The sequence below is a fragment of the Vipera ursinii genome, assembly GCF_947247035.1.
Source record: "Vipera ursinii genome assembly, chromosome: 2".
NCBI classification, from domain to species: Eukaryota; Metazoa; Chordata; class Lepidosauria; order Squamata; family Viperidae; genus Vipera; species Vipera ursinii.
Window position 1 is genome coordinate 270,325,435 of NC_139513.1, and position 15,839 is coordinate 270,341,273.

Here is a 15,839-nt window from a genome sequence, read left to right on the forward strand (position 1 = left end):
CTACCACCTTGACTTTTTGAACCCCTGCAGACAACCCAGTTGTGTGAATTTTTTTTTTTTTGCAACTCTCTATCACCATCCAATAGCGAGTTCCACAACCACATGGTAAGGAAAATAGAAAAGTGATCTTTGAATGAAAAGAAGAAATTCAAACTTGTATAGTTAAGTTATTGTCAAAACTTTGGAAACACTTTACTACACATGAAGGGACGTGTATTTAAGATTTGCCTATGCTAATTTATATGTACATCTGATAAATATGACCACGGTTATCTTAAACAGAAATTTACCTTTCAGCCTAATAATGGAGATGGTGACTTAATTTGCCTGCTGACTACTGATACATAATATTTAGGCCCCTGTTCTCCCTAAATGAAATTGGAGTTAACAGCCCTTCAAATAGAAGAGGCCTTCATCTGACAGATTCTTTTCTGAAAATAGGATGCTTGCTTGGTTGTCCATGACATGGGCAAGGGGTCAAATAATGTTAAATATTATGATTAAACTATCTAGATCACAGAATTCATATTGTTTCTGCTATGCTGTTAGGATGCATGTGGTCTTATTGTGATTTGCTTTAGATTCCTATAGATACATGGCTACATTCCGTCATTTGCATCTCTCACTTTGTCCATATCATGATTATCTCAATACTCCTTGAAATATCTTGCAGATTAACAACTTGAAAACATGTAAACTGCTGGTGGGAAATCATTGAGGACTTACTGCTTGAGCAATTTCTTTTTGAGAATAGCATGCAATTTATTGTGCCTTTTCCTGAATTGGCTTTGACAGCTTGAATGGAATCTCAGGTACCTCCTCCCATGAAAATTTGCTACCATGAATGCTGGAAGGCAGGAAGAGTTAATTAGATTTCTTCCAGCCTAATCAAAATAAATATCCATGGATTGTATGAAAAGTGCTAATCATCTAAAAGATGCTAAAATGATAACTATCTGAAGTATGGAAAGATGAAACCACAGGTCCCTGACATCCCTGCTCTCTTTCTTGTTTTTGGCATTGGTCTTTGAATGCAATCTACCTAACTAAATATTGACAGGGTCATTCTTTTTTGTTTCAAGGCATACTTTCCCCTGGCTTTTAAAGTAGTGTTGCCCAAACTTTAAAGCAGTTTTCTCTATCCTGCTGCTCTTGTTAGCTGGCTTAGGGATTATGGAAGTGGGATTTCAACACACTTGAAGGCACCAGGTTGGGGTGGGACTACTTTAAAGTAACTATTGTCTTACTGCTGCAGTTGAGAAAAAGGGCAGACACAGAAGCTACACAGTTAGATATACGATCTTTCTTCCTGATGCTTAGTGTTCCTTTTGTGCAAACTGTAAAGATTTGCAGAGATACAGAGCCAATACGAGAACAACACTTGTCCTGAGAGAAGGTATGTAACCTACTCGCTCTTTCCCCACCCCCTTTTACTCCTGTGCACTTTTCTGGCAGACATCCTTGAGCATTGGAGACGGATGTGAGAGAATTTCAGTCCTCACTGGAAAACAAGCCAACTAAACATAACAGATTACATCAGCTCAGCCTTTTCAATTCCTGGATGGTAGCAGTGTGCTAATCCAAACTTCATCCTGGATTTCGCAAAGTAAAACAAGGGAGGCTGGCAAGAGGACAGATTGAGGAAACTGACGACGGCAGGCCTTGTGGGCAAGAGGCTGTATAAAGCTCCAAAATTTGTAAGCTGATCTTCAGAACTTCCACACTGGGTGGTTCTTCACTCCTGCATCCCTGAGCAGAAGACATCTGACTGAACTTTTGCAACCTGTCATTGAGGACAGTGGAATTGGTCTTTCATCACACCAGGAGCCATGACCACTTTTCTGGTGCTCGCTCTTCTTCTGGTACCCATGCATGTCAGAGCTACCTGGAGCGCCAAGTATGCAGTAGATTGTCCGGAATCCTGTGACAGCAGTGAATGTAAAAACCCGCAGCATTGTAAGCGGACTGTGTTGGATGACTGTGGCTGTTGTAGGGTGTGTGCTGCAGCTCTGGGAGAAACTTGCTACCGGACAGTTGCAGGAATGGATGGTGTCAAATGTGGACCCGGACTGAAGTGCCAATTTTTTTCGGAAGAAGATGATTTTGGAGATGAGTTTGGTATCTGCAAAGGTAAAGAATGGTCATTGGATAACATTATCTATCATGATAATTAATGGTCAATGTATAGCTTTTGGAAATTGCTCCAATATATATAATTATCCTATTTATCCTATGCTGAAGTAGGAAAAAGTAGTTATTGATGGTATTCATATACCTAGCAACAGGTATCTTCGTTTTACCAGCGGCTGTAAAATGGTTCATAATTTCTCTGCTTAGCTGACTGGAAAAGAATTGCCTAAAGTAGCCAAGACAATGAGCATTTAATCCTAATTCTACTGGCACTCTATTACCCACGGGGAAACAATATGCAAATATTGCCTGGGAAATTTATAAAATTATTTCAAAAGTGCCTAGGCCAATATTATTTCCCAGAGATATATAATGAATGTTATATGTGCTGCCATCAAGAGAATAACACCTGCATTTTATAACATGGATATAAACTTTGGAAGGAAGGAATAGATATGGTGATTGTATACCAAACAATCCCAATAGTTCCCTTTTACAATATTTTCAAAACAGTGGATGTGAGGTTTTGAGGTTCTTAATAGTATTCCCTTATCCCCTATCCAAATTTAAAATATATTTGCTGTTGCAGTTAGAAATGCAGTCCTATTAAAACAGAAATTTTATGGAATATATTATTGCAGAGGTATACTATGAGTGAAGTGATTTTTGTGGTTTTTAAGAAAGGAGAAGATAAGCTAAACATTCTGACATAATAAATAGTTTCAATTTATTCCATATATAACTTCAGTGACATCACTTATTTACAAATAGTAATACAACTCTACTCTGCACACCTTTCTTACTTTTTCTGATGTTCATTTGGAGTATGTCCTACACTATTTTGTTCAATGCAGTTTACTTCCAGGTGAGTATCTGCAGACTTTCAACATTAAAGTCCAAACACAGTTATTGGAGAATAATTTTCTTCAGTAATTAGTTTGATCATCAATCACTTTGATCACTTTTTTTAAAGTGTTCAAAGCATTTGTGGTATCTCACCAAAGAAACACCTTGGACTGCTGGGCATTTTAACTTGTTAACCAGAAAAAGAGAGGGGGGGGACCCCCTTCTTACAAAACCAAACTAAATAAAGATAGAGCATGGCGGGTGCCCACCGGGCACAGAATCCAAAATAAAAACTGGAAAAGGACATGGATAAAATAAATCTCAGAGGCATCTAACTGAACAGCAACCTCTGAACCCACATCTTGTTGTTCAATAAATAAACAAGGCTACCAGGAAGATTTTAAACTCCCACTAGAGGATTAATAATGTTGATATACTCCCCTTCTCCTTTAAAATATGCGGGGAGATAATAAGGATCCTTCAGATGCAAGGTTCTAAAATATATCATAGTCATTTGAATGTTTTTACAGAGTTTTTATAGACTGTTAAGAACAATTTATGTAACTATCAGGACACTGCCAATAGGAAGTAAGAGAATGAGATGCTTCTGTAATCCAAAATAAACATTCTGAACATTCTTTCTCTCTCCACTTTCCTCTGACAGAATATAATTTTCTATCTCCTGTCTAAACTGCTAAATCCAGCTCAATCTATTAATTAATTTATATACATAACCTGTAAATAGGTTATTAGCTCTTGCAAATATGGAGGTTTCTCCATATCCTTCTTCTAGTAGGAACAAAGAAAAAAAAGATTTCTGTCATGCAAACAATCATTTTTGGTCATATAAGATGTAAGCTTGCATTGTAAACAGATAGACATATAAATCTGCTTTAAAGTATAACATGTTTTCTATATTTTTTTACAACTTCATAATACCAATGTTGATGATGATAGTATATCCTTCCTGCTTATATTAGTACCTAAAAGCTGGTTAATATATCATGTATTGCTGTGTCCTAAAGCAATTGACACTTTCCTACTAAACTGAATTATTTCATTTAAATAATTTGCATGACGGTAAAGGCCCACACATATTACAGTCATTAAAGGTTTTGATCCATCTAGATTCAAATGTCAATTTTAGATATTGATTCAAATCTCTTCAAGAAGAATGCTTTGGACGATCAACCTAAATATCTCACAAGGCTGTTAAAATAGTGAGAGACAGTAACTGCATAACCTTCATTTATATGCTTGGAACAAGCATGAATAACAATAAAACAAAATAACTGTTTTTTAAAGATACAGTATTGAGCAAAGTGTAGAATAATTTAATTTTACTAGAACAAAATCAACAAAACCATGGCTAGTAGTAACAATAGGACTGTCAGGTCAGAACTGCAAAAACCCATGTGACCACCAGATGGGAGCAAAGAGACCCAGAAAATAAACCAATTGCTACCATCCAGTGGCTGTCTATATTTTTGCATTGGAGATAACCACTGTAGGTAAGAAGGAAAGGCCAGGGTTAAACATTGCTTTTCAGGCATACTCTCTAGCCTTGAGGGAAAAAAAACCCCTCACACTCTTACAGTAATGTTAATCTATTAGAAGAAAAGGTGAAGTTCTAGAAGGCCATATCAAACCTCTAGAATCAACTAAATGGGGATGATGCACATTTTTGTAATACTTATACAATACAGATATTTTGGAACCTGAAGTGGAACAGAAAGTTCTGTCTTTCTTACATTCCAAAATCAAGAGGCAGCATACTCAAATTTAGCTAAATTAGTTTGTCAAGACCATAATAATGCATTAGATAAGTAATAATTTATCGAGACTTCCCAGCTCCCTCAGTCTGAATCATATTTACATTCAGCTGATTTTTTTTTATTAAAAGTTGCTCTGGTAAATATTGCAACACTTTTTCTCTTAAAAAATTTAAATGAATAGCACAGGCATCCATTGGGCCCATGAGGATGGGGAGAAAATGTCAAGATAGCACCCATGACCCTCTCCTCCTTTTTATTTGTGTCATGACACAGATGCCCCTGTAACAAGCATTGTTAAAGAGGCATTGCCCCTTATTTTTGTGTTAGCTAAATATTATGGAAACTCCCTTGGTGGTATCAACTGTTTAAACACATGAAAAAAAGCTGTCTTCAAAGGTGGCAGATACTTCCTTGTAGAGGTTTTAAGCAGAGGCTTAAGCAGAGATGAGGAAAGATTGCTATAGCCACAGATTTTGGCATCATGTAAAAATTGTATTAAATGACATCCAATCCCTTCTAGCTCATTGTAGGAAAGGATGTATCTTTTTTGAAAATGATATGGATGTACACATGAACATGCCATATGAAAACAAGGAATATGTTTATTATCTCAAGCTTCATTTATTTTTTCCTGCTATTTCAATATTAATACAGTCCCAGGTCCAGTGGGATTGTTCTAATATCACTCTGTTCAAACAAACTTCAAATGAAAAGAAAATATAGAGAAATAATGTGGGTAATAGCACTAGTCTTTGTACTGATTGATGTGGGCAATTTTTATACCTAGCCAACTTTATCAACTCCTCCCAAATTTATATTTTAAAAGGCTGAAATCTGGGATTAACCTCTTGGATGGGAAAAAGAATATAGAGTTGAAGAGAACATATTCATAGAAATTTTCAAGGAACAAAAATAATTTATTTGCAATCTTGGAAATTTAGGAAGATAAATATATGAACACTGCTATAATGAATGTTCAAGTTATTATATGATGAAGACCTTAGACAAGCGTTCCTCATTTGTTATTCCCCATTTCTGTTGGAACACAACTCTCATAATTCCTAGGAAGATTGGTCCCTAGGAGTTCCAGGAATTGCACTTCAGTATTTCTGACAAAATATTCTTTTGAGAGAAAGAGGCCTTAAATGAAGAGGTGACATTTTATACTATCCAAGAATGAGCACTGTTGAATCTAGTGAGGTTTACTAAATAAACAGAAAATAAAAATAATTGTGAAATAATGGATTAGTTTGTAAAAATTGTGTATATTTGTGAGTGTGGATCTTTTGCATATTTTTTAAAGGAAATGCTATATTCGCTGTGATTTAAATCCATGATATACATGCCTATTCAGTAAATTCAAAGAGAGCAGAGGCGACTATATTTAGAGTTGCATTCATAACATTCTACTTAATTGTTTAATTATCAGATTTGCATGCTGCTGAATCTTTTAGACTCATGGTGGCTTGCAAAGTGCTGATGTAGAACAAAACGATTCTGCAATGTAATAAAAGTTTAAAGCATAGTAATGTGTGTATTCTTTTCTAATATTTTACTTGCAGAGTGTCCCTATGGTACTTATGGGTTGGATTGTCTAAGAACCTGCAGCTGTCCATCTGGCATTTGTGACAGAGTAACTGGGAAATGTGTAAAATTTTCTTTTTTCCAATTGGCTGCATCAAAACCTCCCCACCAACGAAAATTACTGCCACCTACAGGTAAATCTAATTGCGTACATTTCTTAAGGGTATAAAGCATTAGAAGAGTTGTCCATGCCAAGGGTATTCTCATTTGCAAATTGTATTGAATTAATTGAGCTGTGCATCACAATTGTATTATATGTACCCTAGCAAAGCTCCTGGTAGATAACAATCCCATGATGCTTTGCTTCAACCCTGGTAATTATTTATTGGCTCAGAATTCAATAAATGCATACAGAGAAGACTGTTGAAACTTAATAGGCATGAGGCATGAGCTTTAGTAATACTGTTGTAATCAAAGAACGAGTACTACTTCCCTGATTATTCCCAACCTCCCAACTCCTGCTGTGCTGCCTCGTTGTGACAGCAGGATATTCCTAGGAGGATGAGCAAAAAATTCTGGAGTGTATGGCAAAAATATATATTTTCCCAGCAAGGTCACCCAAGATGTTAAGGCCCTCCCATTTGCCCTGCTAAAGCTATATTGGCAACAGTGATTTAGGAAGATGATGGAGGCAAGTTATTACTTTACTAAACTGGCAAAGGCATCAAAACATACAGGCTTAAGTAAACCAGTTCTATATTTTTTACCAAGATAACCATACGGATAGAAACTCTAAGAGTCAGCAATGACTTGATGGCACATAATCAATTAAAATTGTCTGATCATCTGAATTAAATACTTTATTGAAGCACTGAGCATCGCATTTGAATATTAATATTTTGATTCATGGAAAACTTGGGAGATTTATATCATTACAAATTTGTTCTATAAAAATATTGACATTCCCATCTCTCTTACTTGAACATTACCCCTGAAATTACATAAGCAAATGTAAAATCAAATTCTCATGATTCAGTGCATAAGATTCCATGATTCAGCTCAGTTCCCATGATTCAGATCACTAAAGGGTTTAAGGGTTTCCCTGCCCAGCTGAGGCTGACTCATCTCTGATTCTCAGCCTAGGCAGGGGTTGGCAACCTTGCTGGCTCAGGAATTCTGGGAGTTGAAGTCCACGAGTCATAAAAGAGCCAAGGTTGCCTACCTCTGGCCTAGGGAGTCACTGTTGTCTGGGAGACGCTCTCATCATCATGTGGCCAGCATGAAAGAGCATCACATTGTATTGAGAATGGACATGATATTTAAAGTTCTTGATTCAGACAAAAAGTTAGTTGAAAATCTGTATCTGGATTTAAAAAAAAAACACTAATCCCCCGTTTTTTTCTCTTTTAAAATTTCAGAGAATAACATGGGATCTGGTGATGGTAATTCGGTAGAAGAGGATTTTGTGAAGGAAAAGGACATTCACTCTCCAATCATGAAATGGCTCAACCCTCGCTGATATTAGCTGATGTGGGTTAGATTTCTAACCCATGCTTTCTTCTAATAGTGAATGTTCAACAAACCACTTTAAAAACAGTAGATCTCTTGCAGAGGAAGTGGTAATTTTTTTAAAAGAAGACTCAGTTTATGTATCTTTGGGAAAAGACTGAATTTCAGTAAGAAACTGTGTACAGTGTACATGATTTTTAGAAATATCTTCTGAACACTATATGTATCATGAATCCTTGAATGTAAAATATAGTTGGAACTTGCATATTGCTGGCGCTTACATATATATTGAAAAACATATTTTTTAACATTCTCAATTCTATATGTCCTGCATAAAATATTTATTCAGCAAAGAACTAAAAATAGTATGGGGAATAAAAATTAGTATATGTACTGTTGACTGAAATCCTAATTCCCGTAACAGAGTAACAATAATACAGGTAATAACTGTTGAATATGGAACCAGCCTTAATTCTGATTCCTATACGTATTATTTGCTAGCAAGTCCAATGAATACAGTAGGACATCCTTTTCTATTAAGCATTCAGAGAATTTACTTTATGGCCACAGTCTTATTCAGAGCTAAAACATAGACTAAAGAAGCATTTAACTGTTACCTTTTCACTTTACCCACATTCAGTTCTTTTGACTCAGATACCAATAGGTCTCCTGTTCATCTCTGAGTTACTACTACTTTAGCACCATTAGCCTCAAAGATTAGTTCTCTTCTGTTGAAATCAAAGAAGATGGTAAACGTTTTAAGCATGAATGGTCTTAACAATTGCCTTCCTTATGGTAACTTATTTATGAAAATTAAATTGTGAAGGCTCTGTGTCTTATAATGTATTTATTGGGGTTAAATTCATGTTCCCTTTTGCAATCAATCAAATTTAGTCTGGCTTGAATTGTGCTGGCTTGAACTGTAAAGCTGAACTGTGTATCTGAAGATTGCAGCTCACAATAAGAGTGCCAATACAATCAACATTACAGAATTGCAAACACTTGCTCTCTAAGTTAATGGATCATTTGAAGGCTAATAAGATTTAAGGCTCCTTCAGGAATTCTGAGTTGCATAAAAAGAAGAAAATTGCTTGTATGGTTTGGTGGGCAGGATGAAAGAGTTTATTTAAATAGTGTTGTGAATATTTACATAAGTATAACTCTTTCGTTGTTTGCTTTGCCAAATATGAGGAATCCTTCAAAACTGTGTAACTAACTGTTATTATAATATAAGACTGTATTTCTATAGTTGTTACTTCTAATGTAATTAATCCTTAATAAAATGGATAAACCTATTGCTTTCACATTCTGAGTTCTGTCCAGGTTTAATTTAATTTATTTAAATTAATTTAATTCAACATACAGTTTAACCTTGGGTATGCAAACTTGCTCCTTCATTCTGATATTTTTGCACCAAAGGCAAATATATAGTTCAGATGGAGCTATCAGACATCCAGAAAAAGGAGGACATATTCTCCTTTTTGTCCTCATGTCCTCTGCCCAGAAGGCATAACCTTAAAGTCAAATACCGTCTGGCTTTTTGAGTGTCTTCTGTACAATGTGGGGTGGATCTGGACTATTTTCACAACAGCAGCCATTCACACTTTCATGTATTGTGATCTTGTAAATTATCTGTTTATTTTTTTCTTTTGTCCTTCCACAGACTCAACAGCCTAGATTTACATAATTTATTTCCTGATTCTAGCAATAAGCTTTAATCCAGCCCCTTCAAATCTATGATCAGTGTAGTCCCTAAACTTGTCGTATATTTCTTTGGTGAACTTTGAAAAGCACACTGTTATCAATTCTATGTTATTATTAGCACATGTCCTTAAAAATAAATATTTGTTGGAAAAACATTGCAATTGAAAAACCAGTGTTTCTAAAACTGGAAAAAGTACTTTTGTATACATGTGGGCCTAATTTTTTGGGGGGGAAGGGGCATATTTTTATTTATTTATTTTTATTTTTAATTCCATTTATTTTTTTGTCCTTCTCTCATTTAATCTCCTTTCCAATCTTACATCACAGGCAATCAGTACAGGTCAAAACATATACATTGGACAAAAGTAAACATCTAAGTATAGTTACAGGTTCTATGAAGTTATTTTCTACTTTGGGATTCGTCCATTAGATCAATTATGACCTATGGCTTAGTATATTAGCCCAGCTAATTATGATTAATCAAAACAATCATGGTTAATCAAACCATAGCACAGTGTGTTGTCTGAACTCAGTCCTTGTCTGATATGAACCTGAAATGTGTGAGCTTATAGGTAGCCAGTTGGGCTGTGGGAAAATGGGGCATCAGCATGTTAATTAATCATGTCAAGAATTCCTTGGAAGATCTACTCACATTGAGGTAGCAATAACAAGTAATACATGACACAGCCTTTCAATGGAACAGATTTCTTATTTTACAATCATTCAATCATTTGAGATGTGCTTATACATAAATGTGTGGAAATAGAAAGCCCATCTGTGCTAGTGAAGCATCACAAATATTTGATCACACTGTTCAAAATATTCTCTACATCCACCTTTATCAGATTTGGAGGTTTATATTATTCACTCTGTTGTAACTTGAAACATAGTACATGTACATGGTACTGAACATGATAACCAGAATTTTATATCAGGCAAGAAGGCACAATAGTATTTTTTTAAAAAGCCTAAAAATGTTAAAACTTGCAGACTAATGCATAGAATTATTTATTTTTTATTTTATTTTATTAGATTTATATACCGCCCTTTCCCGAAGGACTCAGGGCGGTTTACACGGTATTTTAAAATCAAACCAATACAAAATACAAAAGTTAAAAAACAATTTAAAAAGATTAAATTATCCCTAAAAATAAAAAACCCAGTTAAAAATTCTCAGCCTGGGCCGGAGAGCTCAAAGAGCCAGGTCTTCAGGTCCCGGCGGAATGAACGAAGGTCAGGGGCAGTCCTAAGCTCCACGGGCAGCTGGTTCCAGAGGGCAGGCACACCCACAGAGAAGGCCCTCTCCCTGGGTGTTATCCGCCGGCAATCTTTTACCGGTGGCACCCTGAGAAGACCCTCCCTGTGTGAGCGCACTGGACGAAGGGAACTTGATGCCGGCAGCAGGTGTTCCCTCAAATAACCCGGACCCAAGCCATTCAGGGCTTTATAGGTCATTACCAGCACCTTGAATCTCACCCGGAGGGCAACCAGAAGCCAATGCAGCTTGTGGAGTAGAGGTGTTACATGGGAGTATCAGGAAACCCCCATCACAACTCACGCAGCCGCATTCTGCACCAGTTGAAGCCTCCGAGTGGTCCTCAAGGGCAGCCCCATGTAGAGAGCGTTGCAGTAGTCTAAACGGGAGGTCACGAGCGCATGAGTGACTGTGCGTAGGGCATCTCGGTCCAGGTAGGGTCGCAACTGGCGAACCATGTGAACCTGGGCAAAAGCCCCCCTGGTCACGGCTCCTATATGGTCTTCCAAAGTGAGCCGTGAATCCAGGAGGACGCCCAAGTTGCGAGCCCTATCAACAGGGGGTAACACCTAACCCCCCCATCGTTAAAGGTGGAATAATTTGGTTAACCCAAGATGCCGATATGCACAGCCACTCAGTCTTGTCAGGACTGAGACAAAGCCTGTTTCTCCCCATCCAGACCTGGACCGCCTCCAGGCAACGGGACATCACAGCAAGGGCATCGCTGGGTTGGTTCGGGGTGGAGAAAAAAAGTTGGGTATCATCAGTGTACTGATGATACCCCACCCCGAAACCATGAATGACCTCGCCCAGCAGTTTCATGTAGACGTTGAACAGGAGGGGCAAGAGAACCGACCCCTGAGGGTCTCCGCAAACTAGAGGCCTCAGGGTGGATCTCTGCCCTCCCGTCAACACCGACTGCGAGCGGCCCAGGAGATAGGAGAACCACCGTAAAACAGTGCCTCCCACTCCCAGCCCCCTGAGACGCCGCAGTAGGATACCATGGTCGATGGTATTGAAAGCCGCTGAGAGATCTAATAGGACTAGGACAGAGGAGCAACCCCTGTCCCGAGCCCGCCAGAGATCATTCACCAGTGCGACCAATGCCGTCTCCGTGCTGTGCCCGGGCCTGAAACCCGATTGGTACAGGTCCAGATAATCAGTTTCCTCCAGGAACAGAGGAAGCTGATGCGCCACCACACTCTCAACAACCTTCTCAAGAAAGCGAAGGTTGGAGACTGGACGATAGTTATTTAAAACAGCCGGGTCCAGGGCAGGCTTTTTGAGGAGGGGTCTCACCACCGCCTCCTTCAAGGCGGTGGGGAAGACACCCTCCTTCAAAGAAGCAGTTATTACTGCCTGGAACCAGCCTCGTGTCCCCTCCCAGGCCGCATAAACCATCCAGGAGGGGCACGGATCCAACAAACATGTGGTGGAGCTCAGCCTCCCCATGATCCTGTCCACATCATCAGGGGAAACAGGATCGAACTCAGTCCAGATGTCATGCTCAAGACCGTCCGATTCCTCCGCGTCAGACTCCGCCCAGTCAGAGTCCAAGCTGGCCTGGATCTGAGCAATTTTGTCCATCAGATGATGACTAAACTCCTCGGCCCATCCCTGTAAGGGATCCTCCCTCACCTCCTGGTTAAGAAGGGAGCGAGTCACTCTAAACAGGGCGGCCGGGCGATTATCTGCGGACGCGATGAGGGCGGTGAAGTAATTAGCTCTCGCCGTCCTCATTGCAGCAAGATAAGACCTTATAAAGGTTCTTAATTGCAATCGGTCAGATTCGGAATGGCTGGACCTCCAACCGCTCTCTAGACCCCGTCTCCGACGCTTCATCTCCTGGAGCTCCGCAGAAAACCATGGAGCCCAATGGGATCTGTGCCAGGTCAGAGGTCGCAAGGGTACAACACAGTTGAGTGCCTCAGCGGCCGCCTTTTCCCAGGCATCCACCAAGGCATCAACTGGGCTGTGAGTGAGGGCGATGGGTATAGACCCAAGTGCCATCTGGAACCGTTCAGGGTCTATTAGGTGCCTGGGGTGGAACCATCTAGTTGGTTCTGCCGCCTAGCAGCGGGGGGTGGCATAACGAAAGACCAGCCGCAGGAGATGATGTTCGGACCATGACAGGGGGGTAACAACTAGTAAACTCCCTCCCAAATCATCCAACCACTGTCCAGACAGGAACACCAGGTCGAGACTGTGTCCCCCCACATGAGTCGGGCCTTGAATTACCTGGGTCAGGTCCATGGCCGTCATGGAAGCCATGAACTCCCGGGCTAGCTCCAATCACCCTCCCAGGGAAGGCAGGTTGAAGTCACCCAGCAGTATGAGCCTGGGGAACTCCACCGCCAACCCTGAGAGGGTGTCGAGCAGCTCGGGCAGAGCTGTTGCCACACAGCTGGGCACCAGGTATGTAAGCAACAAGCTTATCTGAACCCGAGAACCACATCTCAGGAGGAGGGACTCACTCCTGCCAATCTGGACAATGGTGGTCTCCCGCGGGCCTAAAGTCTCCCTGATAACCACCGCCCCCCCGCTACCCCTACCCTGAGCCCGTGGCTGGTGTAGCACATGGAAACCTGGGGGGCATAACTCGATCAGAGGGATCCCTCCCTCCGAGCCCAACCAGGTTTCCATAATGCATGCCACATCCGCGCGTTCCTCCTCAATAAGGTCATGAACGAGGGGAGCCTTATTGGCAATGGATCTGGCATTAAGGTAAACCAGCTGGAGCTCAGGGCCTGATTACCCTCACCCCCAGGCAAAAGGGTGCTAACCAGAGGGTCGGAGCGCGTCACCGCTCGCAAGCAGCGGGGGCGCGATCCCGGATGTCGATACGGCCCTCCGTGCACACACCTACTGCCATTCCCTATCGTCGTGGGGATTTGAAGCCCCACCCCAACACATCCAGAACCAGCCACCTCTAACCCAAGCCCCGACCCGCTGGGACCCCAAACCAGCCCAGACTGAGTGCCAGTTAGTAATACCCTCCCCCCCTCACCCTCCCTAACCTTTTAAAATAACCAGCTAAAAAGTGGATCAGAGGCCTCTTAATACGTCTCTGCTCAAGGCCCCTATCTAAGCCCAACCACCTCTCGGGGTCCCAACAGTTGGGCCCGTCATTAAGGGGAGTGCAGGAAAGGGCGGCAGGTCGAACCCAGGAGGGAGAAACCCCCCTGAGGGCGTACAAGTTGGCTCCAGAGTAGTGTAAGGAAGTCATACAATAATGACAAATGTCCGCATAGGGCTGATGTTAATAATGGTTAGTAATGGGTGGATCGATGGTGTTGATAAACATAAAGTCCGGTAGGTGTATCACAGTCCATTAGTCCAGCTCAGCTCTCACCTGAGGTGGAACTCAAGAAAAGAAACCCCAACCGTCCTCTCACTACAGCTGAGGAATCTAGTCTGTCATGGACCGAGTAAGGGATCCCGGGGCAAACCTACCCCAACTGGTCTCTCACACCAGTGGGGCAGTTGATGAACAATCCAAGACCGTCCTCCCACCACGGTCCAGTCCCAGGTCCAATCCGGCATATTAATGGGAAGCACTAGCCCCCAACCGGGCATTAAAGCGTAATCCTGGCTGATCCTCGGGCCACAGTAGTGCCTGCCAACCAGCATAAGGAGCAAATCCAGTAGATCCAGCAAATCCACAGCGGTAGGATGAAACCATGGCCAATTTCCAGGCCGGAAAGCCACCGCTGCCATTCGAGGGAGAGGGAGGGCTCCGCATCACCGAAACAGCACCAGCCAGCTGATCTAAGTCCCAACTCCAACCCAAGCCTCCGGATCACTCGATCGTCACCGCTGTTCCTCCAACAGGCAGGGGACGTCCACGGCAAAAAGCTAAGAAAAGGAGCCTGCAAAACAGGCACTGGCCGATTCCAAGCAAGAAAGCCACCACCGCCACTCGGGAGGAGAGGGAGGGCTCCGCGCCACCAAAAGCAGTGCCCACCAAACTGACATGAACCCCAGCTCCAAGCCGAGTCCTCGGATCGCCCAATCGTCGCCACCGATCCTCCGACAAGCGGGGAGTGCTCACAGTGAAGAAGCAACAAAGAAAACCGCAGGAGCCAGAGAGAGCCTGCAGCAAACTCGACGAGTCCCAGATGACAGGCCCGGCCACAAACAAACTCCAGGCCGGTAGGCAGACGCCGCCATCCAAGGGGGGAGGGAGAGCCCAGCGCTGCCAAAAGCAGCGCCCAGCAAGACGTCTCTATATCTGATACCCCCTTAAAGCTGTCCAACCGCTTTGTGCCTCGGTCGGGTCTCCCAACCAACCCATATAAAGCCCGTTGCGGAGCACGCGGAGCTCAGACTGCAGCTGCCGCCATCTTGGGCAAAAAAAAAGCTATTTTAGTATTTGTGGTAATTCAATTTATATCACAATAAACACTTTGACTTTAAAAACATCCACAAAAATTAAGGATTAAGGCAAGAGAATAAAAAGTACTGATACTCTTTAGATAGCCCAGGATTTATGACCATACATGTTCTGGAAGTAAGGTTTCCATTTACATATTTTTTCCTCAGGGTTAGAAGTCACCTATTTACTGCCAATAACCATTTTTTTTGCTCACCAAAGAATGGCTTAATTTTAATATTCTCCCAATATATCTGAGGGAACACCTGCTGCCGGCATCAAGTTCCCTTCGTCCAGTGCGCTCCCACAGGGAGGGCCTTCTCAGGGTGCTGCCGGTTAAAGATTGCCGGCAGGTAACACCCAGGGGGAGGGCCTTCTCGGTGGGTGCGCCTGCCCTCTGGAACCAGCTGCCCACAGAACTCAGGACCGCCCCCGACCTTCATTCATTTCGCTGGGACCTGAAGATCTGGCTCTTTGAGCTCTCTGGCCCAGGCTGAGAGTTTTTAATTGCGGTTTTATATTTTTTAGGGATTAAATTTAATTCTTTTTAATTGTTTTTAATTTTTGTATCAATGTTTTAATTACCCTGTAAACCGCCCTGAGTCTTTCGGGAAAGGGCGGTATATAAATCCAATAAAATAAATAAATAAATAAATGGTGTGGTAGGATGGAGGATTTGTTGTCACTGTGTGTTGGGGGGAGAGAGCACGGGGGGAGGCTCAGC

General features: G+C 41.6%; 1 protein-coding gene across 1 annotated transcript; it reads left to right on the forward strand.

Moving 5' to 3' along the window:
• The first annotated feature begins 1,684 nt into the window (after positions 1–1,684).
• ESM1 (endothelial cell specific molecule 1) lies at positions 1,685–8,919 on the forward strand. Its single transcript, XM_083356530.1, has 3 exons — positions 1,685–2,130; positions 6,314–6,469; positions 7,694–8,919. Exons 1-3 carry the CDS (start codon positions 1,830–1,832, stop codon positions 7,792–7,794), a joined length of 558 nt encoding a protein of 185 aa, XP_083212656.1. The 5' UTR covers positions 1,685–1,829; the 3' UTR covers positions 7,795–8,919.
• The last annotated feature ends 6,920 nt before the right edge of the window (positions 8,920–15,839 follow it).